This window comes from Polypterus senegalus, chromosome 1 (assembly GCF_016835505.1).
Source record: "Polypterus senegalus isolate Bchr_013 chromosome 1, ASM1683550v1, whole genome shotgun sequence".
In the NCBI taxonomy this organism is placed as follows: Eukaryota; Metazoa; Chordata; class Cladistia; order Polypteriformes; family Polypteridae; genus Polypterus; species Polypterus senegalus.
In genome coordinates this window covers 41,008,154-41,033,649 of record NC_053154.1, presented here as the reverse complement: position 1 = coordinate 41,033,649, position 25,496 = coordinate 41,008,154, and the positions used below count along the sequence as shown (strand labels likewise).

Sequence of the window (25,496 nt, the reverse complement as noted above, 5' to 3'; positions counted from 1 at the left end):
ACATCCAGAATCCATGAAACAGTTTGTTTTTTCAAAATATTCCACAGAAAAATGCAACTTTTAAATATCTCTTCGAAGTAATTCTGTATTAGACGAAGACTCTTATAAAATTATACTTATTAATAAAGCAATACACATTTTAATACACCTCCAGGCCTTTCTATCTAGAGTCCTTCTTATTTGGATACCTGGTTTAGATGACTCAATACTCAAGAGCAATATTCCAGATTTTCTTTAACACTTTGTTATCAAGATGAAAATTTTGTCAAAACTTGCCTTATACAAGAAAACTGATTTGCCACCTTAACCTAAGTTCATGTAAAAGGCCTTTATTACACTTAGGCCGATTCTGTTCAGATAATTTTAAGACTTTTAAAGACAGGTTTTTGGAAAAGTGCCTATGTGAGGGTGTCATAGCAATGGGGATAAATGTTTTGGGAATAGTCCAATTCCAGTTTTTCATTTAAAATTATTCAGAAAAATCTATACAATATTCATTTAAATTTAATATTACAGGATCAAAAGCAGAAAATCCCAATTAAATGTATTAATAATCTATATGGTAAGACAAATAAAACACAATAAAGAACAATAGAAGGTCAATGCATTTCGTTGTGAAATGCCAAAAAGCAGTTAACAGGCCTCAAAAAAAACTTAGCCAGGCAGCCAGACTCTTTCACCAAAACATACATTGTTAGACAGCTGAAGGTATCTGCAGGCAGTTCCACATATACAGCAGATGTCTGAAGAAAAACAAAGAAAACACAAAAAAAAATATTACATATGTATCTTCATCATCCAGGAGCAGTATTTTATTATTTAAAACATTATAAATACTGTATGTCACTCTTATCTTTCTTATAAGACAATATGTCCTTACAGCTAAGTCTTTAAGTTATTAACTTCAAGGAAGCTGTTCTACCAGAGTTAAAACCAGATGAATTGGGAAAGAAAACCTTAGCCAAAGACAAATGAGGGTCAAAACCCAGAGCTCAAAACTATCTGTCACTAAAACCAAAAGAAGAATCAAAAAAACAGAAGTCAAGAAGGAGTGCTAAATACATTTGCAAGTAAATTACTACCTGAATCTGTACTAATCTTTTAAAAACGATCTACAAACTTAGACAACAAAGACATGAGCTTAAATATTTGTGTTGAAAAGGCTTCAGTGCGACTTCCAGGGATGCGACTAGCAGCCTTAACCAATGTTTCAAAGATGGTTGTTCAAAATGGCAACACACGTTAAATAAAATGACATTGTATGAAAAAAAATACCAGAAAAATATATTAAAAAGAAAACAGAAATCACATAATAGCCCTCCTCTCAAGGTACAGGCTACAAACACGATCTGTCAAGTTTATAAGAATAGTGACAATGAAAAGACTATAACAAAGTAGAAGCACAAAGATTGTGTACTGGAACCCACAAATGTTCTTTTGGACCACAACCACATCAATGAACCAAATATCCCATCTTTCAACCCACATTGAATTAAGATTGTGCTGAACTCAGATTCCTATTCAACATCTACTTGAATAAAAAGACTGTGGGAACAGAATGATGACTGAGACCAGTTTATTCTAACTATCTTATCAAGAAATTAGAAATACAGAATGAAATTGAAACTTTGTGGGATGGCACTGTGATAAGTGATCCATGGCGTTGTACTAATTTTAAATAAATGAATTGCACCCAGTGAAGTGCAGGCTCCAATTGGGGTGCCTGGTTGACTGTGTATGCATGTGTGAATGCCAGCATCAGTCAGGTGCCTCATTATTGACACGGAGAGAGAAACATCTCACACCCGCACCCAATTAGGCAGGTCATAAAATGGGGCCTGGACAGCAAGGATGGGATCAGAAAAGAATTGAAACAGGAATAAAGAAAAAGAAAGAACTGAAGGGAGATGAAGGTTAAAGAAACGAGAAAAGTACGCAGGAAGGGCTGCAAGCGGGTGCAAGAGAGAGACGGCAGGTAGCTGGGAGGAAGCCCCTAAGGAAGCTTGCGGATGACACTCAGGGGCAGAAGAAGGCAACTCCAGCTGAGCGGCTCACAGAACTGAAGTGACCAGGAGCTTGCTCCCGCATAAGTCTGGGGAAGGCAGCGGAAGTCAAAGTCAGGGAGACTTGGTGCAGCACCCTGCTGGGGCCACAGATGGCAGGAGGGTCACGGGTCTAGAAGAGATGTGGTTCATTGTAGGGACAAAATCCTAGAGAATTTGGTTGGCTATGACTGTCAGTTGGGCATCTCCTCTACTGCGGCACCTCATGCAGAGAAAGCAGAGGAGAAGTCGATTTTAAAAGGATGCACTGGGAACTGAGATTTTAAGAAGCTTCCAGACTTAGAATTTTAACAAATTATTTATTAGGATTTTAACCTCCACAATCACTGGTGTTAAGGATTATTTATGTATTGATATTTTGAAGCACTGCACTTTTTTGAACACTTGGATTTGGTTTGGAATTTAATAAAAGCATTTACCACCTTTTTTGTACCAACTCTTTGCTAAGTATAACTGTCATTTGCAGAGGCCCATCTTTGGTTATGTTATTGACAGTGGGTGGATCCCACCTGGATCCCACCCATACTGTCACAGATACTTACAGTTGGACATCCAACATAGCAAGCCACACCTTCTCACAGAGGCAAATTTCAGGGGACATGCTACATTTACGGTCCAAAACATTGGTTGGCACAGATTTTCACCATCTTTCAGTTATCCCTGACCATAGTTCTCAATTTCACAACATAGCAAGGAATAGCACTCTACCAGCTTAGGACAGCTGAAGAAATAGCACTCCACCGACGGAGTTTTAAAACCATGAAGTAATTCGAAGGAGGACATTATGATAGATAAATGGTCCAGTACATTGGTGGGCAAATTCAGCCAATGGCATTAAAGACTTCTTGAAAAGCATTGATAGCGTAGTGCAGGAATTTCTCTACATCCCTATTCAATCTTTCAGTCTGTTCATTGACCTTTTGATGGTAAGCAGAAATGAGATTCGAGGTGCCATCAATGAATAACTGTATCCTACCAGTAAAAGGCTCTAATGTTTACTACACTAAGGTTTTACAAAACTCAAATTTTAACTGTATTTTTTCTTAGTTTTGGTCATTCTTCAATCCACCAGTTATTCTTCACATTTCATACAAAATGTCCACACTATATCAGCTTGTTTCTCTTCACTACAACACATGCAACTTAACATCTATAGGCCATTTTTTCACTTAACTCTGCAATTTTCTGCTTTAGAGAAAATCTGAACATAATGATTATTATCCCCATCTCCATTTTTACCTGACCTGGCTTAATAATTCAGCCATATCTGCTTAAGTCTTATTTCCGTGATATTCCTTATATTACTTTCATAATCATTTCCCCTTAGTTTCATAAATTCCTTTTTAATGTTAGAGATGGGCAACTCCTGGAAATTCTATCAGTTATATCTCAAAACCCTTATGTGCAGCCTTTCTCAATGGCTTTGGTTTGAATGCTATTATAATGATGATTTTCTTGTTTATTTATTAACCTGCTTACAAAGTATTAATTTACAATAAGTGCAGTTGTGGCTTTCAGCATTGCAGTCTATTAAAATAAGTAGTAAGATAAACCATAAAACATCCTAACAGGGGTGCGGAAATCCAACGCCCGACTCGTCCGGTAAATTGACCGTCGGACAAGTGTGTTTTCTGGTTTCAGTTGTCCCGGGACAAGTGCAATTTTTCTGGAGAAAAAAGAATTAAATGTGCAGTGCAGGGCATATTTTTACCACTACTTTCAAATTTTAAACATTTGGGTACGTACTTCGTGCGGAAACAGTTTACTTAGGCATGTTCTTCATGTCTCAAATTGGTATTCAATATTGTTTACAAAATGATGGCTAATTTTTCAAAGGGGAAGCACTCTTGTGGTCTTACATAAGTATTTTACCCTACTATTTACACGATTGGAGATGCGGTCATTTTTTTCATGCAGACATTACGATGTAATTTGATGATTTTTCATTATAATCGATAACTTTTATATATTAAAAGTCTATTTTTTCTACATAAAAATGCGGCCATTTCACCTACAAAGCAATTGTTTTCGCCACATAAAGCTTGTTAGGCATTTGATCTTTTCTGAAATTTGCGATTTCGCGTAGGTTGTGATATGTTGAGGAGTTAAGAAATTTATTGCGTGACATCAATTTTGATGAGCTCGTTTTTGATTAGAGAATTTTTCATATAAAACAAGTTGGTTTTGCGCTGTCAGTTTTTTTAAAAATAAAGAAAACATTCTAACGGTTTCCAAATGTTATGAAATATCAATAAAAATCTTCACTTAGACGCGATTATTTTCTTTCCCGACAACATCGGTAATATTTACTTCTTTGGAAATGTAACCTCTTGCTGAATTTCGAATACGTCATTAGGAATTACCTGAGTAACCCATAATGCACTGCGGTAAGCACGTTGTTCTCGCTATATGCGTGTTGTTGAAAATGAAGTAAGTAGCATCGCGGATGAGAAATGGATCATTTCTTGATTAAAACTGGCACAACAGGACTTGAAAAACCTAAGGAAGCGTAGTAAGGCCACTGTGAAAAAAATACGGACACAGTGAAGGCAAAAAAATGTAAATGTCGAGATTAAAGTCGACATGTTGACTTTATTCTCGTAGTTTATTTTGTCAGTTGAATGTCGCAAACTAAATTTCATCTTAAAATAAATGTTTCATTTACTAGATTTTTTTCAAACCCCGTTATAAATTGATGTAGCACATTAAATGCTTTATATTAAGTGTTCCCCGACCCAGTTGTTAATCTCTGCGCGCTTCTTAAACTGACTGTCTCTTGCAGTGAGGGGCGCCGGCAGCAATCGCCGCACATTGACTTCATGATATTCCTGCTCAATGAACATTCGGAATACTAAGATAAATACTTGATATCTTTTTCACGATGAAATGCATTAAAGCATGTATTAGACATGGGGGGGGGGGCACGGTGACGTGACTGTAGTGCTGCTCCCTTGCATTATGGGGTTCTCAGGTCTACGTTCAGTGTAGAGAAGTTTATGGCATGTGTGACGAGGCTCCAAAAAACTGGATACTGTATTTGAATGGGTAGAAGCGTATTACTGCCACGACATAAAAAAAATATGCTCACTATCACGTTATAACGTGAAAATATTACATTATAACGTGAAAACATCACGTTAAAACGAGAAATCGTATCATGTGATAGCGTGAAAATATAAGATTATAGCGTGAAAACATCACGTTAAAACGACAAATAGTATCACGTTAAAACGTAAAATCGCTGTTTGTTGAATAAGCATGAAGCCATATCATGAGCCTTGAAAAACCATCAATCGCTCCATTTATACATATTCCAAACGGCTTTAGTTTGTCATAAGAGTCAACATGCCACATAAAATTAGGTCCAGGATTAATGTACACGCGTCGCATCAGTCGATTCCTCCGTCTTTGCTCAACACCACGGGGGTCTAGAAACTTTATTAAATGCCTCACCGTGGTTTGGGTCACAACATGCCCAGCTTGAATGCAGCTGAGATGGTGTAGCTTGTATCCATGGAGCCTTCCGTGCCCTTCCAGCTGGTCAATGAGAAATGATGCTACCTCCAAAATGTCGGATTGATTCTTTCTTCTGTAAAGCCCCATGTCTTTTAAAATTCTTCTCAGTGTACGCATACTTATTACAAAACCATCCACCTTAGTCAGCAGGAGCAGAATCTCTCCATGTCTGACCCCAAGCATAAAGTAGAATTTGATCAAGTCGTGTAAATGAGCCGTTTCATTTGCAGACGTGCACTCCTCACTGGATAACCAAAAAAGTTTCACGTTATACCATGAAACTTTATCACGTAATTACGTGAAACGTGATACTATTTGTCGTTTTAACGTGATGTTTTCACGTTATAATCTTATATTTTCACGTTATCACATGATACGATTTCTCGTTTTAATGTGATGTTTCACGTTATAACGTGATAGTGAGCATATTTTTTTTTATTATGTCGTGGCAGTAATACGCTTCCGTAGTATCGCACAGGTTTAACTGAAATATTGTGTAAATGTTGGGTTCGTGATCTGGAGGTCGGAGATACGAACGAAGAATTCAGTGGATGTTTTCCTGAGCAGGCTTTCTTTATTGCTTGTTTGCTGTGTCTATCGTACGTACTAAACCCCCAGTTCCTAGCCTTTGTCTTTCTCCATATAACCAATCACCACACGATAAACGTCTTTGTGAAATTAAAACTAGCTATAAACCTAGACCCCAGTTTTCAGAACTTTAAAAACAGTTTTCGTTATACATGTTTAATTATGCCATCCATTCAGAGGTCTAAGCGTATAACTAGTTTTAATTTCACAAATACGTTTATCGTGTGGTGATTGGTTATGTGCAGAAAGAAAAAGGATGGGAACTGGGGGTTTAGTACGTCAGATAGAGACATGAGTCTAAAAGTAAGAAAAAGTTGGTTCAATTGAAAAAGCGTTTTCTAAAGCTGAACGCTCGGAGGTTGAGCGTTATGCTAGGCTGTTCAATACTGCTTCTTTAGAAGAGTTTGACCCATGACCAGCTGTGGAATTCTGGCTGTCACCTGGCAACAGGCACATCACTCATAAAAAACCTGAAAAGTCATCAGCATCCAATTCTGCAGGACCATCAGTCCAGGAACCATGCAGTTCAGCTCAAGCAGAAATGAACAGCTTTCAGCCCATGCTGTCTGAGATGGTAAAAATTCTTGGGGGAGAAGATGTTGCGAGACAAAAGCTGAAGAACATGGCAGAAAATGAATCAGGACAGTGTTCTGTTATGTAACTGTAATATATGAAAAAAGAACTAGTGTAGCTATAATGAAGGCATTGTTTATTAGCCAGTTAAAATAAGATAATCTTTTATATAATGTTCTAGAGCAAGGTGGCAAAATACTACTCCCTGAAAGAACTTTTTCAGTTTTAAAATGGAAGGCAGTTTTGGTATCAATAAAAGAGATCAGAAAAAATAAACTATTTTTCACTTTTGTTATTTGTTTATGGGCAAGTGAATTTAACTGGCGAACAGTTGGATTTTCTAAGTTTACTTGTCCGTGGACAAGTAGAAACAAATTTGATTTCCACACCCCTGCCTAAGATGCCATTATTCATACCATGTGTGAGTAATAAAAGAATAGGTGAAGCTGACAGGGAACTTGTCCACTTTTAATTAAGTTTAAAAAAGTAAACCCCAATGATCAATACTGTTTCAATACACTAGGAAAATGCCATTTAAGATTTAATGTGAAATATTTATATTAGGGTGGCGCAGTGGTAGCACTGCTGCCTCGCAGCTAGGAGACCAGGGTTCACTTCCCGTGTCCTCCCAGCGTGGAGTTTGCATGTTCTCCCCGTGTCTGTGTGGGTTTTGCCTCCGGGTGCTCTGGTTTCCTCCCTCAGTCCAAAGACATGCAGGTTAGGTGCATTGATGATTCTAAATTGTGCTTGGTGTGCGCGCCCTGTGGTGGGCTGGCGCCCTGCCCGGGGTTTGTTTCCTGCTTGGAATTCTGAGTTGGCTGGGATTCGCTCCAGCAAACTCCTGTTGTTGGGATATAGCAGGTTGGATAATGGATGGAATTTTTATATTATAGTCTTTGTAACTGTAAAATAAAATTTGTCACTCAAATAAGGTTGTTCTTTTTAGATATCATAAATAAATTAAAAACTAATCTGAAGCTACTGTTTATATAGTAATAGAATTAGAATTAGAATTAGAATTAGAACAATCTAGACGAGAACAGGCCATTCAGCCCAACAAAGCTCGCCAGTCCTATCCACTTGCTTCCTCCAAGAAAACATCAAGTCGAGTTTTGAAAGTCCCTAACGTCTTACTGTCTACCACACTACTTGGTAACTTATTCCAAGTGTCTATCGTTCTTTGTGTAAAGAAAAACTTCCTAATGTTTGTGCGAAATTTACCCTTAACAAGTTTCCAACTGTGTCCCCGTGTTCTTGATGAGCTCATTTTAAAATACAAGTCTCGATCCACTGTACTAATTCCCTTCATAATTTTAAACACTTCAATCATGTCACCTCTTAATCTTCTTTTGCTTAAACTGTAAAGGCCAGCTCTTTTAATCTTTCCTCATAATTCAACCCCTGTAGACCTGGAATCAGCCTAGTCGCTCTTCTCTGGACCTTTTCTAGTGCTGCTATGTCCTTTTGTAGCCTGGAGACCAAAACTGCACACAGTACTCAAGATGAGGCCTCACCAGTGCATTATAAAGGTTGAGCATAACCTCCTTGGACTTGTACTCCACAGATCGTGCTATATAACCTAACATTCTGTTAGCCTTCTTAATGGCTTCTGAACACTGTTTGGAAGTTGATAGCTTGGAGTCCACTATGACTCCTAAATCCTTCTCATAAGGTGTACTCTCGATTTTTCGACCGCCCATTGTGTATTCAAACCTAATATTTTTACTTCCTATGTGTAATACTTTACATTTACTGACATTAAATTTCATCTGCCACAAATCTGCCCAAGCCTGTATGCTATCCAAGTCCTTCTGTAATGATATAACGGATTCCAAATTATCTGCTAATCCACCTATCTTGGTATCATCTGCAAACTTAACCAGCTTGTTACTTATATTCCTATCTAAATCATTTATATATATTAAAAATAGCAGCGGCCCTAGCACTGACCCCTGTGGAACACCACTCTTAACATCGCCAGTTCTGATGAGGTTCCTCGCACCATCACCCTCTGCTTCCTGTGTCTGAGCCAATTCTGCACCCATCTAAAAACATCACCCTGAATTCCCACTTCTTTTAACTTGATGCCCAACCTCTCATGTGGCACCTTATCAAATGCTTTCTGAAAGTCCAGATAAATAATATCATAAGCTCCACTTTGATCGTATCCTTTTGTTGCCTCCTCATAGAATTCCAACATGTTAGTAAAACACGACCTCCCCTTCTGAACCCATGCTGACTGTTCAGAATAACTCCTGTCCTTGTCATGTGTTGCTCAATCTTATCCTTAATAATTCCTTCCATTAATTTTCCTGTGATGCTTGTTAAGCTTACTGGCCTATAGTTGCTTGGATCTGCCCTGTCACCCTTTTTATATAATGGGATGATATTTGCCATTTTCCAGTCCTTTGGAATCTCTCCAGTGCACAGTGACTTCCTAAAAATGTGTGTCAAGGGTTTATATATGTACTCACTAGCCTCCTTAAGAACACGAGGATAAATATTATCTGGGCCTGGTGATTTGTTTGATTTCATCTTATTTAATCTGAGCAGCACTTCTCCCTCTACAATTTCCAAATCCCTCAGTACCTCCTTAGTAGTTGTGTTTACCTCTGGCAGGTTATCCACTTGCTCACTTGTAAACACCTCAGAAAAATGTAAGTTTAGGGCATCTGCTATTTCATTGTCTGTATCTTTTAATTCCCTTTACTATTCCTGATGAACTTGACCTCCTCCTTAACTGTTCTTTTACTACTAAAATACTGAAAGAATCTCTTGGGGTCTTCTTTCGCCTTATCTGCTATATTCCTCTCCAACTGTCTTTTAGCCTCTCTGATATCCTTCTTAATGGTTGCCCTCATTTTCTCATACGCTACGGTTCTCTTTGCAGTCATTAGTCTTATATGCCTTATACAGCAGTTTTTCCTTTGCAACTTCTTTTTAAATCTTTATTAATCCATCGTGGAGATTTTTTAGTTTCCTATTACTTCCAAATTTAGGTATGTATCTGTCCTGCATTACATGTAAAACATTTTAAACCTGTTCCACTGCTCCTCGACTGTCTCCACATTTAAAAGCTTATCCCAGTCTATCCTACTTAGACTTTGTCGCATCTGCTCAAAATTAGCCCTACTAAAGTTCAACTTAACAATTTTAGTCTTTGCATCTGTACTCTTACAAAATACTGAGAATTGTATTACATTATGGTCACTTGACCCTAGTGGTTCAATCACCTCTACACCCTCAATTCTATCCTGATTATTACAGAATACTAAATCCAGATAGGCTTCACCCCTTGTTGGTGCTTTAACATGCTGTGTTAAAAACAGTCGCGATTACTTCTAAAACTCCTGCTCTTGTGCTCCTCCATCTGTAAGGTTATCCCAGTTAATATTTGGATAATTAAAGTCCCCATGACTATAATATCCCCTGTAAACTTGCCTTTTGATATTACTAAAAGATGTGTGTTGAAATTACTGTCTGAATTGGGTGGTCTATAACACACTCCTAAAATGAGACCTTTTTCCTAATATTTTCCAGGCGAAGCCACATGTCCTCACTAAGATGGGGCTCATCATCCAACTGAAGATGACTTACATTTAATTCCTGTTTGGCATAAACAGCAACCCCACCTCCTTTTCTGTTCTGTCTATCCTTCCTAAAAAATGTGTATCCCTCTATGTTACACTCATCCCCATCTTTGTTATTTAGCCAGGTTTCCGTTATTGCTATAATATCATAATTGTGCTCTGCTACATACAACTCCAACTCACTTACCTTATTTTTGATACTTCTAGCATTAAGGCAAGCTATTTTTAATGTGTTAATCCTTCTATCTTTACGTGTTTGCTTAAAATTTACATTACTATGCATTTTTATTTCTACACCATTGTTTGTTCTTCCATGTATAGATCTAAATCTGGCCTGTCCTAAACTCCCTGCCCCCCCATTCCCTAGTTTAAACAATCCTCGACTAGCCTACACATACGCCTCCCCAATACATTGGTGCCCCTCCGGTTCAGATGTAACCCGTCACGGGGAACAGGTCCCATCTGTTCCAAAAGGAGTCCCAATGCCCCATAAACCTATACCCTTCTACCCTGCACCAAGATTTGAGCCACGCGTTAAGCCTTCTAATCTCCTCAATCTTACCTGGACTGGCGCGTGGCACAGGCAGAACTTTGGAGAAGACTACCTTGTCAGTTCTGCTCCTCAGCTTGGTACCTAACTCTTTGAATTTGGATCGCAGAACTGACAGACTACCCTTATGTATGTCATTTGTTCCAACGTGGACAATGACAACTGGATCCACCCCCGCTCTGGCCAAGAGCCTATCCACCCTTCCAGGGAGGTCTCCCACCTGTGCTTCCGGAAGGCAACACACCGTACGAGACTCTCTCTCTCTGGAGCACACCTGCGCTTCAATCCCCCTAATGATTGAGTCCCCAACTATCACTACCTCTCTCTTTTTGGGAACTGGTTTTGAGGTGGCCCGTTGGGGCTCCTCAACCCTGCCTACCACCTCAGAATTATCAGAGTCACCGTCCAGCTCCGCCAGGACATGATAACGGTTAGACACTTCTAATTCTGGGGTTGATGCCCCGGACAGTGTGCACCCTTTACCTTACGCCTTGCGACCGTGACCCACCTATTCCTACCTGTCTGGTCTGGAATCTCCTCCGCGCCACCTTAGGGGTGCACACTATCTCTAAAGGACACCTGGGCCAAGTCCGCCAATTCTCTATTACAACGCAGGTCAGCCAACTCCTCCTCCAGTTCAGCGACCCTGAGCTCGAGGTGCTGGATCAGCTGGCATCTCTTGCAGATGTAGCCCTCATAGACAACTGGCTCTTCCAAACCATCATCTAAAAGTCCAACATCCAACAGGACTTGCATTGCACTGGCCTCATTATTAAAATTTGATTTGGGATTACTAAGCTGCCTTAACTATATATTTTTTTTTCTTTCTTAAAATTAAATTTCTTCTTAGCTTAAATGGTAACACTAAGATCTGCTACAGATATTTTACACCTTTTCCCCTTAAGCTCCTGTACTGTTCTCCCTCTCAGCTGCCTGCTGTTTGCCTTTTTATGAGGTTAACTTTACTTTTCTCTGTCTCTTCTAGCTTTGCGCTCTTCTTACTTATAAGCTCTTCACTCGCACTGTTTGTATTCCCCCGTATTAATGAACCAATACGCTGTCGCCCACTTAACTGTTCTGCCTCTGGACGGCTAAGGACTGTTTAATCTAAAATAAACAAATAAATAAAACTTTACTACCTTATTTGCTCCTTGTGCCTGAACGGTGTCTTAACGCAGGCCGCTTACCTGCGCACTACTGAGTTTCCACCTTTTACTGCTTTGAAGTCAGCCGCGGCCTTTTTTTCTTTTCCTTTAAACTAAGGAATCGCTGTTACGACGACGCGGTTATTTATTTACAAATGCCGATATCAGTTACTGCTGCTTTCTACCCTGCCGCCTCGATGCTAATTCAAATACAGATAACAAGAAAAAGAACAAGTACAAATAACTTTTCCAAGCGCACTTCCAAACACCCAGCTACTTTTGCTCTTGTGCGGGCGAAAAAAGCAAAAAAAAACCCTTCTAAAGGGAAAAAGCTTTAAAATTCCCACACGGTTCCTTAGAGGCAACCAAAACCCAAGTTTTTAAGAGCAAAATGTATTTTTTTAATGTAAATCTCACACCACAGAACAAACCAACACTCTCAACAGACTCTAGCGTTTACAAAGCACACGTGACTCTCCAGAAAGAGAATAGCAGAAATTTCCTTTGTTGTGTTCCTCCACATTTGGACTAGCACCTTGGACTTAGGCATTTAAAAAAATAATGCAATTATCTGAAAATAAAACACACTTAGGGGTGATCAAGAAGTGGGGAATGTCTCAGGTTTAAAAAAAATAAATAATAGGAAACCATACAGACACAAAATTATAATTGCTGTATCATCAACATTTTCTAAATATGCTAATGATGAAGTTGTCACACAAATTACTTGTGTTATCACTCACATAAATGTTTCAGACAATCGTTGTTACCTTTAGAGATGCAAGCCTCACAGCAGATGTGACTACAGCTGGACACATAAAATGTATTTCCCTCTGTCTTGAAGCACTTGTTGCAGTGGAACCAATCCATCATATATTCTAAAATAAATTAACATTTTATGTATTTTTTTAATATTTAATAAAAATAAAGAAATAAATAAGCAACTGTCCTTTCAATAAAGGAGTGTAAGAAGTCAGACTCTAGCTCAGTAATGCATGACAGCAGGACCATCTCTGTTTAATACCAAAAATGCTGTTTATCTTAATGGATAACTTCAGTATTGTTCAAGTCAAAGTTATTTCTTCACAAACACTGTATACATTAAATTTGCCACATGAAAATGCCTTCTAAAGTGAAGCATATTTTATTAACTTTAAAAAATAACCTGGCTGCATTATTTATTCAACTGAAAAGTGTTTGGTTTAAGGAATAAGTTTACTGAGCAGGGTAAATCAGTCACAGCTTTACAGAATGTAGTTCTTTAGAAAGCAGTTTCAACCATTTTACTCTGTATAACTTTGGTCTTAAATGTTTCACTGAGTGTGACCATTCTGAGAGCCTGACAGGGGCAGCTTATGAGATGACGAATGCAGAGAGGTATTATGCAAAATCAGAAATCGAAGGTTTTTCTGCTTCTTTCCAAGCTATAAAGATTTTTTTCCAGCTAGTGACAGCAAAATGTATTCTCTCTCTGCCTCTTCCAGGTATGCTGGTTTAAAAGATGTAGACCGGCAGCTCTAGGCAGTAATACTGAAGGCTTGGCAGAGACAACACCTCTGTAGTGAAACTGTTAAATACAGTGAGTACACACAATAATTTAAACTAAATGAGGTTGATGATGACTTTCAGCCCTTCTTTTTAGTGCAGTTTTGTATTCTGACAATATGAATGCACAGAAAAAAACTTGGCTCCAATATATGTTAGTGATATTACTACAGTGCAGTGGATTCCATTACATGTAAAAGCAAAAACTGTAGCCATGATTTCAAAGCCCAAATGAGAAAATGAAAATGAGGATGTTCATTTAGTTAACAGGGCTGGACTATGGCTGCTCTTTACTGACAGACTTGCATCTTATCCAGAATTCTGTTTCCCACTTTGAACTTGTGTTTCTCGCTTCACCCACACTACTGCTGTTCTGCTCAAAAAAAAGGATAGGAAAGATTGAATTAGTGCAAGGATTTAAACTTTAAGTTGGAGACATGTAGATCGTCTAATTCGTGTTGCCAGCAAGAATTAACAGATTCCAAAAACGATGGCGCGGTATGAAGTCCCGTGAGAAATTCAATGCGGTCTTGAAGAAAAGTTAATTCCAAATATTGCTTTAACTGAAGTTTTAAAGTAAAAGTGAAAATAATGCATATGAAACAAATCCCATTAAAATAACAATCTCTTAAAATTGTATATTCGGTTAACCAAACCCGGGGTGGGAGAATCCCCCTGGTCTACAGAAAATTACTTTGTATGTCCTCTGTATTCCATTTAATGTACAAATTGCTGTCTAGCTAAATAGAAAACTACAGTTAACATGTACCTAAAAGTTGTAGATAATCAAGGATTAATCAGAGATTATCCAAACTACATCTGTTAAGTACAGTAACTTAAAAAGCTGCTTTGATTTCACAGTAAAAACATTAGTCTCGTGCTGTTGAACTTGAAATATTTTGTTTGAGCAACCTGTCTGCATAGTGTGTCTACATAAAATGTTTTCTTTACAGAAAGATATCAACTGGAAAACTGCCACAATTAATTACATGTACAAAATCCTATAGTTTATGACATTGTAATCTGTAAGCAGTAAAAATTAATTTCTAAAAAATCACTTTAATTTTGCAGTTCAGCATGAAGGTAACATCTCACATGCTTTGCTACTATGTAAATAATTTTAACATTGTAAGTTTACTTAATTTTTTGGTTGTAAACTTGAAAAGTGCTACATGTTGGTTATGTATAGTTAGTAAATTGTTTTGGGCCATCTTTAGCAAATATAGAACATTTATGACCAAGAATTCTTATTTTATAATACGGAAATGTCCAACTAGTTCCTACTTTACTTATAGACATGTATGACCTACAGTATTTATACTAATGCAAGTTAAGCCTTCTTCAGCAAAAATGAATAAATCAAACAAACCTTACTGTAGTTCATATGGCTAACGTAAATGCAGGCAAAACAACAAATATAAACCATTATCAGCTTTTGTATTATTATGTATGTAAATTTAAAAGCTATGTTCCTAAAAATATTCTGTGTCATCAGATAATATAAAGCAATACACACTGATTGTGTTGAACACATGGACATTAAGGAGGTCATAATAGCATACAAACACCTACAAGGCCAATATATTGATCACATAAGGGGTAAGCAATATTGGTGCTGAAGGGTTGCAGGTTTTTTTTTCAACCCAGTTGCTTAATGAGAAGCCAATTATTGCTGATAAAGCACTTACTGCTTAAGTGACATTTTCTGCTTCATTTCAGTTGTATGGCTTGTTAACATTTCAAACCCTTAATTGCTTAAAATAGTCTTAAAGAGCTGCTTTCCCCGTTTTTAGAAGTAAAATGCAAATGACAAAGGAACCAGCAGCTCCCCATCTGACCTGTCTCTATTTACACCTGTGTATATTCGTCATGAACTATTTGGTTTAATAAAATACTAGGAAGAAAACCGAAGAGAAAAAAACTGAAGGACTCAAAATTACTCATGCATTTTATGCTTCAAAATATACTTATAAAGGAAAAAAGTATACAATGTAAGAATGACCTGCAATATTTTCATATAAAGGATGTAGCTCAAAGTTCTCTGCAACAAGTCAAAAAAGTATTTATATACAAAGAAAAGCTAAATAAATTTAGTGACAAATAATAATAAAGCATATGGCGGTGTAAGAATAGGAACGGAAAACGGTGAGAAAGGAATTCAGAAATCAAAAAGAAATAAATACTTCTTGAAAGACGCAGTGTGCATGTAGAATTTCCGGCCAAGTAGGATTACATGTGAAAGTGATAAGTAAATCAGGCTTTCCGAATTTACGTACTATGGACATAGCATCCTGATAGTTTTGTTGCATGTATCTTGGACTTCCTGGAAATGTGGACGGTAATTTGATAATTTTGCCTACACGTACGTTGTTATTTTCAACAACAACATTTATTTATATAGCACATTTTCATACAAACAGTAGCTCAAAGTGCTTTCAGTGTTTGCTTGCAGTGAGTCTGTATTCAAACATTATATTGTTCCACGTGCAGATCTTGCTGATGTAATCTGAGATAGTTGAGACGCGAGCACCCTGTTTTAACATACGCATCTATGACGTACTGTTGGAATAGTTCACCACAGGAGTGCAAAACACTAAATGTATTCCTCATTGCTAATCTGTATGCGTAAAATTGGCATTGAGTAAGCCATGGCTGCCACCGCCATGCTTCACTGTGGGGACTGTATTGGACAAGTGATGAGCAGTGCCTGGTTGTCTCCACACACTGAGGAGAGGCAAGACACATGACAGCCCGCATGGAGTTTGCTAAAAGACACCTGAAGGACTCTGAGATGGTGAGAAATAAGATCCTCTGGTCTGATGAGACCAAGATAGAAATTTTTGGACTTAATTCTAAGCGGTATGTGTGGAGACAACCAGGCACAGCTCATCACTTGTCCAATACAGTCCCCACAGTGAAGCATAGCGGTGGCAGCATCATGCTGTGGGGGTGTTTTTCAGCTGCAGGGACAGGACAACTGGTTGCAATCAAGGGAAAGATGAATGCGGCCAAGTACAGGGATATCCTAGACAAAAACCTTCTCCAGAGTGCTAAGGACCTCAGACTGGGCCGAAGGTTTACCTTCCAAAAAGACAATGACCCTAAGCACACAGCTAAAATAACGAAGGAGTGGCTTCACAAAAACTCTGTGACTGTTCTTGAATGGCCCAGCCAGAGCCCTGACTTAAACCCAATTGAGCATCTCTGGAGAGACCTAAAAATGGCTGTCCACCAACATTAACCATCCAACCTGACAGAAATGGAGAGGATCTGCAAGGAGGAATGGCAGAGGATCCCCAAATCCAGGTGTGAAAAACTTGTTGCATCTTTCCCAAGAAGACTCATGGCTGTATTAGCTCAAAAGGGTGCTTCTACTAAATACTGAGCAAAGGGTCTGAATACTTAGGACCATGAGATATTTCAGTTTTTCTTTTTTAATAAATCTGCAACAATTACAAAAATTATTTTTTTTTCTGCCAATATGGGGTGCTGTGTGTATATTAATGAGGAAAAAAATTAATTTAAAGGATTTTAGCAAATGGCTGCAATACTGTATAACAAAGAGTGAAAAATTGAAGGGGGTCTGAATACTTTCCGTACCCACTGTATATACACACACAGACACATATATACATATATACAGTATATACAGATCTATATATATATATATACATACATATCTACATATATACACACACACACACATATATATATATTATATATATATACACACACATACATACATATCTACATATATATATCTATATATACACATACATACATACCTACATATATATATATACATACCTACATATATATATATATACATATATATATATATATATATACTGTATATAGCAAAATCCCCGTGCTTCGCAGCTGACGAAGAACTGCTTTTAAATTTTTATTAAGAAGAAAAGAAAACCTTTTTAAACTGAGGGAAAATATACCAATAACTATCTGTTAAGGATCACTTTGTATACCACGTTGTCAGTTCAGCAGTCCGGTTGTGATATGACCAAGCCGTGCACTCAGATTACTTTTGAGAATGCACGTATTTGTCCAGGAGGAAAGCAATGTTGCCTCAAATCAATGGCAACCTTTTGTAGGGTGTGTCCCTGAGACTTATTAATTGTCATCGCGAAGCAGAGCCTTAATTGAAATTTGAGGCATTTGAATTGAAATGGGAGATCAGAGGGTATAACGGTGATGCGAAGAATACATTCAGAGTGTTGTGCTCTGCTGTTTTTTTGTGTAGCTGCCTTCACACAGCTTCTCCACTGCTTTATAAACGAACGCCATATAAGGCCGTCGTTTGTCCTTGCTTTGTGGTTCTGTACTGTTTTATTGTTCATTTATTACGATACTTATAGTTATTGTGTAGCTATTCGAGTCTTACTTTACTGTTCAGGCACCCATTTCCTTTATTTAATCCGGGGCTTGTACGCTATTTTTTGTTTGTTTATTAAGATTATAGATATTTATTGATTCCCTTCTTTAGCTGACTGCATGATCATATAAGGCGCTCCACTGGTTTTTTGTGAAGCAGCCTTTACACAGCTTCTCTGCCGTTTTATAAACGAACGACATATAAAGCCATCCTTTTTCCTTGCTTTGCCAAGGAAGCTGCCTTTTTATTTAATCCACGGGTTCTCCGTTGTTTTATTGTTCGTTTATTACGATTATTATAGTTCTCTTTATATATCACGTTGTCAGTTCAGCACTCTGGTTGTAATATGATGAAGCTGTGCAAGCTCACTCTTGAGAATGCAACATATAGTTGTCCAGGAGAAAAGCAATCTTGCCTGAAATCAATGGCAACCTTTTGTTAGGTCTGTCCCTGAGACTCATTACTTCTCATTGCGAAGCAGAGCCTTACTGGAAATTGGAGGCATCTGAATTGAAATGGGAGATCAGAGGGTGTAACAGGGAAACAAGGAATACATTGAGTGTGGAGAAACTCTAGAGACAGCGTGTGTATTAACTTGTGGATTTTTCTGTGAGTATTTGGTGGCAGCGTGACGAAGTTGCTTCCACAAGACCACGTTAGCTGTGGAGCTCAGCTCGGAGCATATTCTTTTCCTACCTTGTCAATTGTGTAATGCGTTTTTTGAACAGGTTTGATGCATGGAAGTGATCACTCGTACTGCGTTTAGTCAGTTCACGTGAGCTGCTCTCTTGTGTGATGTTGCGATGTCCACGGCTTTATTTAATGGTAGCTAAGACCCGGCACTTAAAAGTTTCTCACTACAGCAATTTTAACTCAGTTACAAAGTGATCCAAAGTCTCGTTTATACCTCGTGTCTTCTCATTAAACTTGTATCTCGCGAATAAAGTATTCAGCGTTTTTTTTCAGCGCTCTTTGGGAGCTCTTCTTTCTTTTCTACGTACTGCGGTCACAGTCAGTTCACGTGATTACGTGGAAGGCGTGATAATGTCACATGCAGCTCCGCCCCCCACGGCCATTGAGCTAACATCCATTACAGTATATGGAGAAAAATAGGTTCCAGTTATGACCATTATGCGTAGAATTTCGAAATGAAACCTGCCCAACTTTTGTAAGTAAGCTGTAAGGAATGAGCCAGCCAAATTTTAGCCTTCTACCTACACGGGAAGTTGGAGAATTAGTGATTAGTGAGTCAGTCAGTGAGTGAGTCAGTGAGGGCTTTGCCTTTTATTAGTATAGATAAACAAATAATTCACACTTACATGAGATATATATATTACAGTACTGTGCAAAAGTTTTAGGCAGGTGTGAAAAAATTCTGTAAACAAAGAATGCTTTCAAAAATGGAAGTGTTAATCATTTATTTTCATCAATCAACAAAATGCAGTGAATGAACAAAAGAGAAATCTAAATCAAATCAATATTTGGTGTGACCACCCTTTGCCGTCAAAATAGCATTAATTCTTCTAGGTACACTTGCACACAGTTTTTGAACGAACTCGGCTGGTAGGTTGTTCCAAACATCTTGGAGAACTAACCACAGATCTTCTGTGGATGTAGGCTTCCTCACATCCTTCTGTCTCTTCATGTATTCCCAGACACACTCAATGATGTTGAGATCAGGGCTCTGTGGGGGCCATACCATCACTTCCAGGACTTCTTGTTCTTCTTTACGCTGAAGATAGTTCTTATTGACTTTGGCTGTATGTTTGGGGTCATCGTCCTGCTGCAGAATAAATTTGAGGCCAATCATACGCCTCCCTGATGGTATTGCATGATGGAGAAGTATCTGCCTGTATTTCTCAGCATTGGAAACACCATTAATCCTGACCAAATCTCCAACTCCATTTGCAGAAATGCAGCCCCAAACGTTCAAGGAACCTCCACCATGCTTCACTGTTGCCTGCAGATACTCATTATTGTACCGCTCTCCAGCCCTTCGACGAACAAACTACCTTCTGCTACAGCCAAATATTTCAAATTTTGACTCATCAGTCAAAATGGCACCTGCTGCCATTTTTCTGCACACCAGTTCCTATGTTTTTGTGTATACTTGAGTTGCTTGGCCTTGTTTCCACGTCGGAGGTATGGCTTTTTGGCTGCAACTCTTCCATGAAGAGTTCTCCAGGACAGTAAATGGGTGTACCTAGGTCCCACTGGTTTCTGCCAGTTCTGAGCTGATGACACTGCTGGACATCTTCCAATTTCGAAGGTTAATAAGCTTGATGTGTCTTTTATCTGCTGCACTAAGTTTCCTTGGCCGACCACTGCATCTACGATCTTGACATGACATGAAATGGTCTTCCACAACCTCACCTTGGTAGCAGAGTTTGGCTGTTCCTCACCAAGTTTTAAGCCTCCTACACAGCTGTTTCTGTTTCAGTTAATGACTGTGTTTCAACCTATGTGTGACATTGGTGATCATTAGCACCTGTCTGGTATAATTGGTTGATCATACACCTGACTATAATCCTATAAAATCCATAACTTTGTGCAAGTGTACCTATAAGAACTGATGCTGGTTTGAAGGTAGTAACACCAAATATTGATTTGATATAGATTTTTCTTTTGTTCTTTGCATTTTGTAAATAGATAAAAATAAACAATCATTATTTATATTTCTGAAAGCATACTTTGTTTACAGCATTTTTTCACACCTGCCTAAAACTTTTGCACAGTACTGTATATATATATATATATATATATATATATATATATATATATATATATATATATATATATATATACAGTATATATACATATATATGATTAAGAGTAGTAGAGTCCTTAAATATAGGGTGGTCCAGATCTAATTATGCAATTTTCATTACGCTATAACTTAAGTTTATTACACAGAAAATCACCCAAAAAATCCCGGACCATCGAGAAGTGTGCGAACTGATGACATGAAGAATCGTCTTCCCAAAGGTACTATAAAAAACATGATAAACTGAAATTGTCACTTGGTCAGTGCATGCTTTTGATTAAGATTTTTGGATGATTACAAAAAAAAAAATTCCTTGTTTTTCCAAGATTTGTGGGCCCCTTCGATTAGTCACTACACTAGGAAAGATGATGTGGTTCAAAATATGCCAACCTCTCTGCAAGTGCTTAGGCTTCACAAGTAGAAAATAATGAAATAGCAGAAGAAAGACTTGCTCTTGTAAATCTGAAGGTATATTTTTATTATTTCCAAAAGCAATTATAAAACACTGTGAACATTTCTGAAAGTACACTTAATGAAGATATATACAGTTTCAAAATTTTAAATATTCAGATAGCAATAGTGAGACATATTTGCAAACAATGTGCCATGGACCAAAAGGACTCCAAGATACCTTACCCAGAATCTTAGACCTTCATATAACAAGATATTTGAGAAAATCTAGGAACCTCTGGTAATTTCCTGTCACTTTACTACACTCAATAATGAATTGAATAAGTTTGGTTAGCAGGACATCCCTAGTGAACATAATATCTCATCTCTTTTTTGATTAGGTGGTTGTACAATTATTATTTGCTTCTATGCAGAAGTATGATTAAAATTAACATCAGAGCAGATTTTCCAAGTGATTCGCAGATCATTTGATCTCATGGAAGCACGTTCTAAATCCATTAATTTACAACCATTTATTGGGCCTGGCAATCCACACTAACCTGAGTAAGTCTAAAAATTTGCTATTTAACCTTTATGAGGGACAACTGCCCAGCCCTACACCAGAAGACACAGAAGGGCAAACTAGAAGTAAAGCTGAATTCTTTCAAGTGAATCATCAAAGTATTATGTACTGTACTTTTCATTATTACTACTGTAAAGCATTTTCAGCTGCTTTCAAATATGACAATGTGCTATATAAATAAATATTATTTTTATTCTTATGATATCTTTTTTGTAAGAAACACCAAAGATCCAAAAAATAGAAAGTCCATAGATTTAGTTAGGTGGTTGAAATAAACAAGCAAAAAGTGGAGCCATTTAAAGATGTGAGAAAGAACAACTACTTCTTGCACATAATGATTATTTTTTATTTTACGTGTACAATAAACACTGTTAACACATGTTAAGTACAGGCTACAAATGAATTTACACTATATTTGTTCTTCTCCACAAGTGTATGCAATGCTGGAATTCAACGCAATCCTAGAGAAATAGGGTAAGAATGCAAACATCATCAGGATATAAAGTTTTGGTGGTATGTGACTTTGTCCTTAACTCTGAAACACATATATTAACAATGAGTGGTAAATTAATTTTACATTTTTAAGTTTAATAGAACCAAAGAGAAAAAAAATTATCATGGACACTAGAATAAATACATGTATGGCTTTGATGAAATGAAGGTATTACATTTTACTTTCCTTTTCTTGATTGGTCTTTTTAATGACTAAGCCATTAAACAGGTTAAAGCAATGTTTAACAGCATTAATAGACTGATTCTAAAAATTAGGGTACAATTAATAGTGCTTTTGTGTTGAAGTAAAAACCGTTATTAAAAAGCATTATTGTTACCAAGTTTTGCCTAAATGAATATACTATAGTATTTAAATAAATAACATCTTATTGATGCTATTTGCTGTAATTCATACAGGCATCATTCATTCTTACTTCATGTTCAAATAACGAATTGAGTTAATTGCCTTATAAAGAAGTGTAAAAGTAATGTTAAGCATTGGGATTAAAATCAGATTCATTGTGAATGCCTGTAGACATAATTTCTTACATCATATAATTGTCAGAGAGTGCACACATTAAATATCAACTTTGCTGTCAGTGAAGTTTACACATTAAAAAGTGCCCAAAAGGACATTAATTTTAGACCTGTAACCATGAACTTCACTCTGGCTGGATGTGATGGACAAAATAACATGCCTATAAGCAGGCACTGGATCTGTAATGGAAGTGACCTTGCTCCAATCACCAGAGTGTACACCTTCCTTCAAAACTAATTGCATTCAACTCTTCTGTCTCTTTGGGGGTTTAAAGGCTGACAATCCACTCTATTTGGGGTCCTGAAAGCTGGCAATGAGTGTGTTTACATGCACACACATAACTGGATTAAAGCTAATAATTTAGTTAAGGCAGACACCTAGTTTTTTAACAAACCATTGGCAAGTCATCTTTTGGAGTGCTCATCTGTCAAAACACTGCAGCTTCATTAAACTGCACAAAAACAAAACAAAAAAAGTTAATCATCAGCCACCTTGAATCCTAAAATAAGCAATGCCTTTAATACTTGTGTTTTATAAATGTTTAGTCAAATTGGCTTTTTATTATTTAATAGGTTAACGTTGTCAGAATGCACCCAACACACACTTTACAGCTTGGCAGTGCTGCTGAGCCCTACAAAGGACAAGAGACATGTGCTTATGGCCTTCACCCACTGCTGCTTGAATAACAATGCAGGTATTTTTACTTTAATAATGGTGTTGCCGAGCTGTTTGAGTTTATTTCTCAAAACGTGTAGTTATTTTGGGCACAGAATAATTAACAACACAGCAATATTCCAGACTACTAATTGCAGAAAAACACAATTCACGTTTCATTTTTAAGACTTCTGGTTTGAAATTCAACTGAAATATCTCCCGAGTGTGACCTGGAGGTTTTTTTTCAATACAATAAACTTGCGCATATTTATTGTTGTTTACGTGTTTTATTTTTACAACCTCCCGTTTCTCCCTTCATTACGTATGTTACTTGGTCCTTTCATTTTATTATTCATGTATTTGTTTATACAGTGTATAGATATATACGGTACTTTGCAGTTTACTTTGAAATTGTAATTTAGCTTCAGTATATTTTTTCATATGTTTCAATTTGAGGTTGTTTATATCTTGATGACTGCTGATGCATTCTATACATTCCCTTTTTTGCTTTATTATTTGTTTTGAATGCAATTATATTTTTTTTGCTGATTTAATTTCTGTTGTGTGCTTTGAAGCGAACTTAGTTGATAGATCTACACACAGACGTGTCATTGTCAGTCTAAAAAGCGCCATCTAGAGTCCACCTATAATGTCACCTGTATCTGCCTCTTTTACTTATAATCAAAGTCTCCGTTTAAAAAAAGAAGCAGCTTTTTTACCAGTCAGCGCAAAAGCTCAACTTTCGCAAACCTTCGGAAAATGTGTCATTAACACATGGATTTGTTAAAATAAAACGCCAGTAATTTCCTCACTTTGCGTTAACATTGGCTTATAAAGAAATGGAACCGTAATCCCAAATAAACCATAAGTGCCATTTATTTCTTACCTTATAATTTGAATGACACCCGCGTCTTTGCCACCGTTTACTTCCCGGACCGGCTGAGGCTTCGGGCTACAAGTAGATATTGCAGCAGACCGGAGTAAAATGGGCGTGTTTATTATTTTCGACTTCCAGACAAACTGCGCGCGCCTTGTTTCAAACAACTTTATTTATAATGAAAACAATACGAGCAATATCAATACAGTGCTGTCCGGCGTATGACTGAAGATCATTTTGCCGCTTTTTTGTATGTTGTTAAAATTGTCGTGTTCCAGTCTCTGCGTACTTTTATCAGCTGGTACTTGCATCCCTGCTACTTACATGTGATACACAAACCTGGGCCGGTATGGTTGTGTGTTGGTATGTAACGGAATATGCGAGAATCTGGCACCCAGTCGAGGGCGATTTCTGCTATGCACTACATGCAGTATTTGTAGTAAAAAAAATTAACAGTCCCATGAAAAATCCGGTTACCTTGTACTTAGTGAAGGCCGCTTTGGTTCACTTCGCTTCCGTAAAAGATTCAGCGTGAACTGAACTCACAAAGGCTTTGGATTTATTAAAACACATGAAAGAGAACTTTTACAAAAGACACCCGTCACTATTACTCACATTTACTATCTATCGCTTTTCGCTCCCCCTGCTGTTCGTATCTGGTTTATGACAACTTTATTTTAAATCCTAATTCAAAATATACCAGATTTTTTTGAACTACTCGTTAATGTGAATCGATTCATTTTTAGGATTAGACGCTGGCGCAAACGTAAACTCCGGGGCGTGGGGACCCCTCTGTTCGCAACACAAACAAAAAATGTTATATGTGCGATGAGGCAAAAGTTGACTATTTATGCATCACCTACTTATTTGGATTTTCCATGGTACCTGCTATATTGCGCATATTTAGCCAGTGTGCGCGTATGTTTATGAAACATATATTTAAGACAATAATTCTTGACATTGGCCTATTTAAACACGCAAAGCATGACTACATAGTTAAGATGCATAATCAAAATAAGACGTTACATTACACAATCTCAAGTGAACGAGAATCATACGACTCGTTCTCAGGTAATGATTCGGTGCATCTGGGCTGGAGTTTTGATTCCATAAATCTAGAATTATGAAACATAAATCATGCATTCTAGAAAAAAATGTCAGTCGGTCATTATCCAACCCACTATGTCCTAACACAGGATCACGGGGTCTGCTGGAGCCAATTCCAACCAACACAGGAC

General features: G+C 37.5%; 1 protein-coding gene across 6 annotated transcripts in view; it reads right to left on the bottom strand.

Annotated features, from left to right (window-relative positions):
• Positions 1-25,468, bottom strand: part of LOC120525459 (RING finger protein 212B-like) — a 71,184-nt gene extending 45,716 nt beyond the window's left edge. For 4 of the 6 annotated variants that reach the window (XM_039747778.1, XM_039747806.1, XM_039747787.1 and 1 more), the window contains exons 1-3: positions 24,268-25,468; positions 12,796-12,903; positions 691-743 (exon numbers count right to left, since the gene is read on the bottom strand). In XM_039747778.1, coding sequence (XP_039603712.1) covers positions 691-743; positions 12,796-12,898 — 156 coding nt within the window. In that variant the 5' untranslated portion in view covers positions 12,899-12,903; positions 24,268-25,468. Of the gene's footprint in view, positions 1-690; positions 744-12,019; positions 12,058-12,795; positions 12,904-24,267 lie in introns of those variants that run through there. The other 2 variants (XM_039747797.1, XM_039747822.1) reach the window with 2 other exon arrangements.
• Positions 25,469-25,496: the final 28 nt, after the last annotated feature.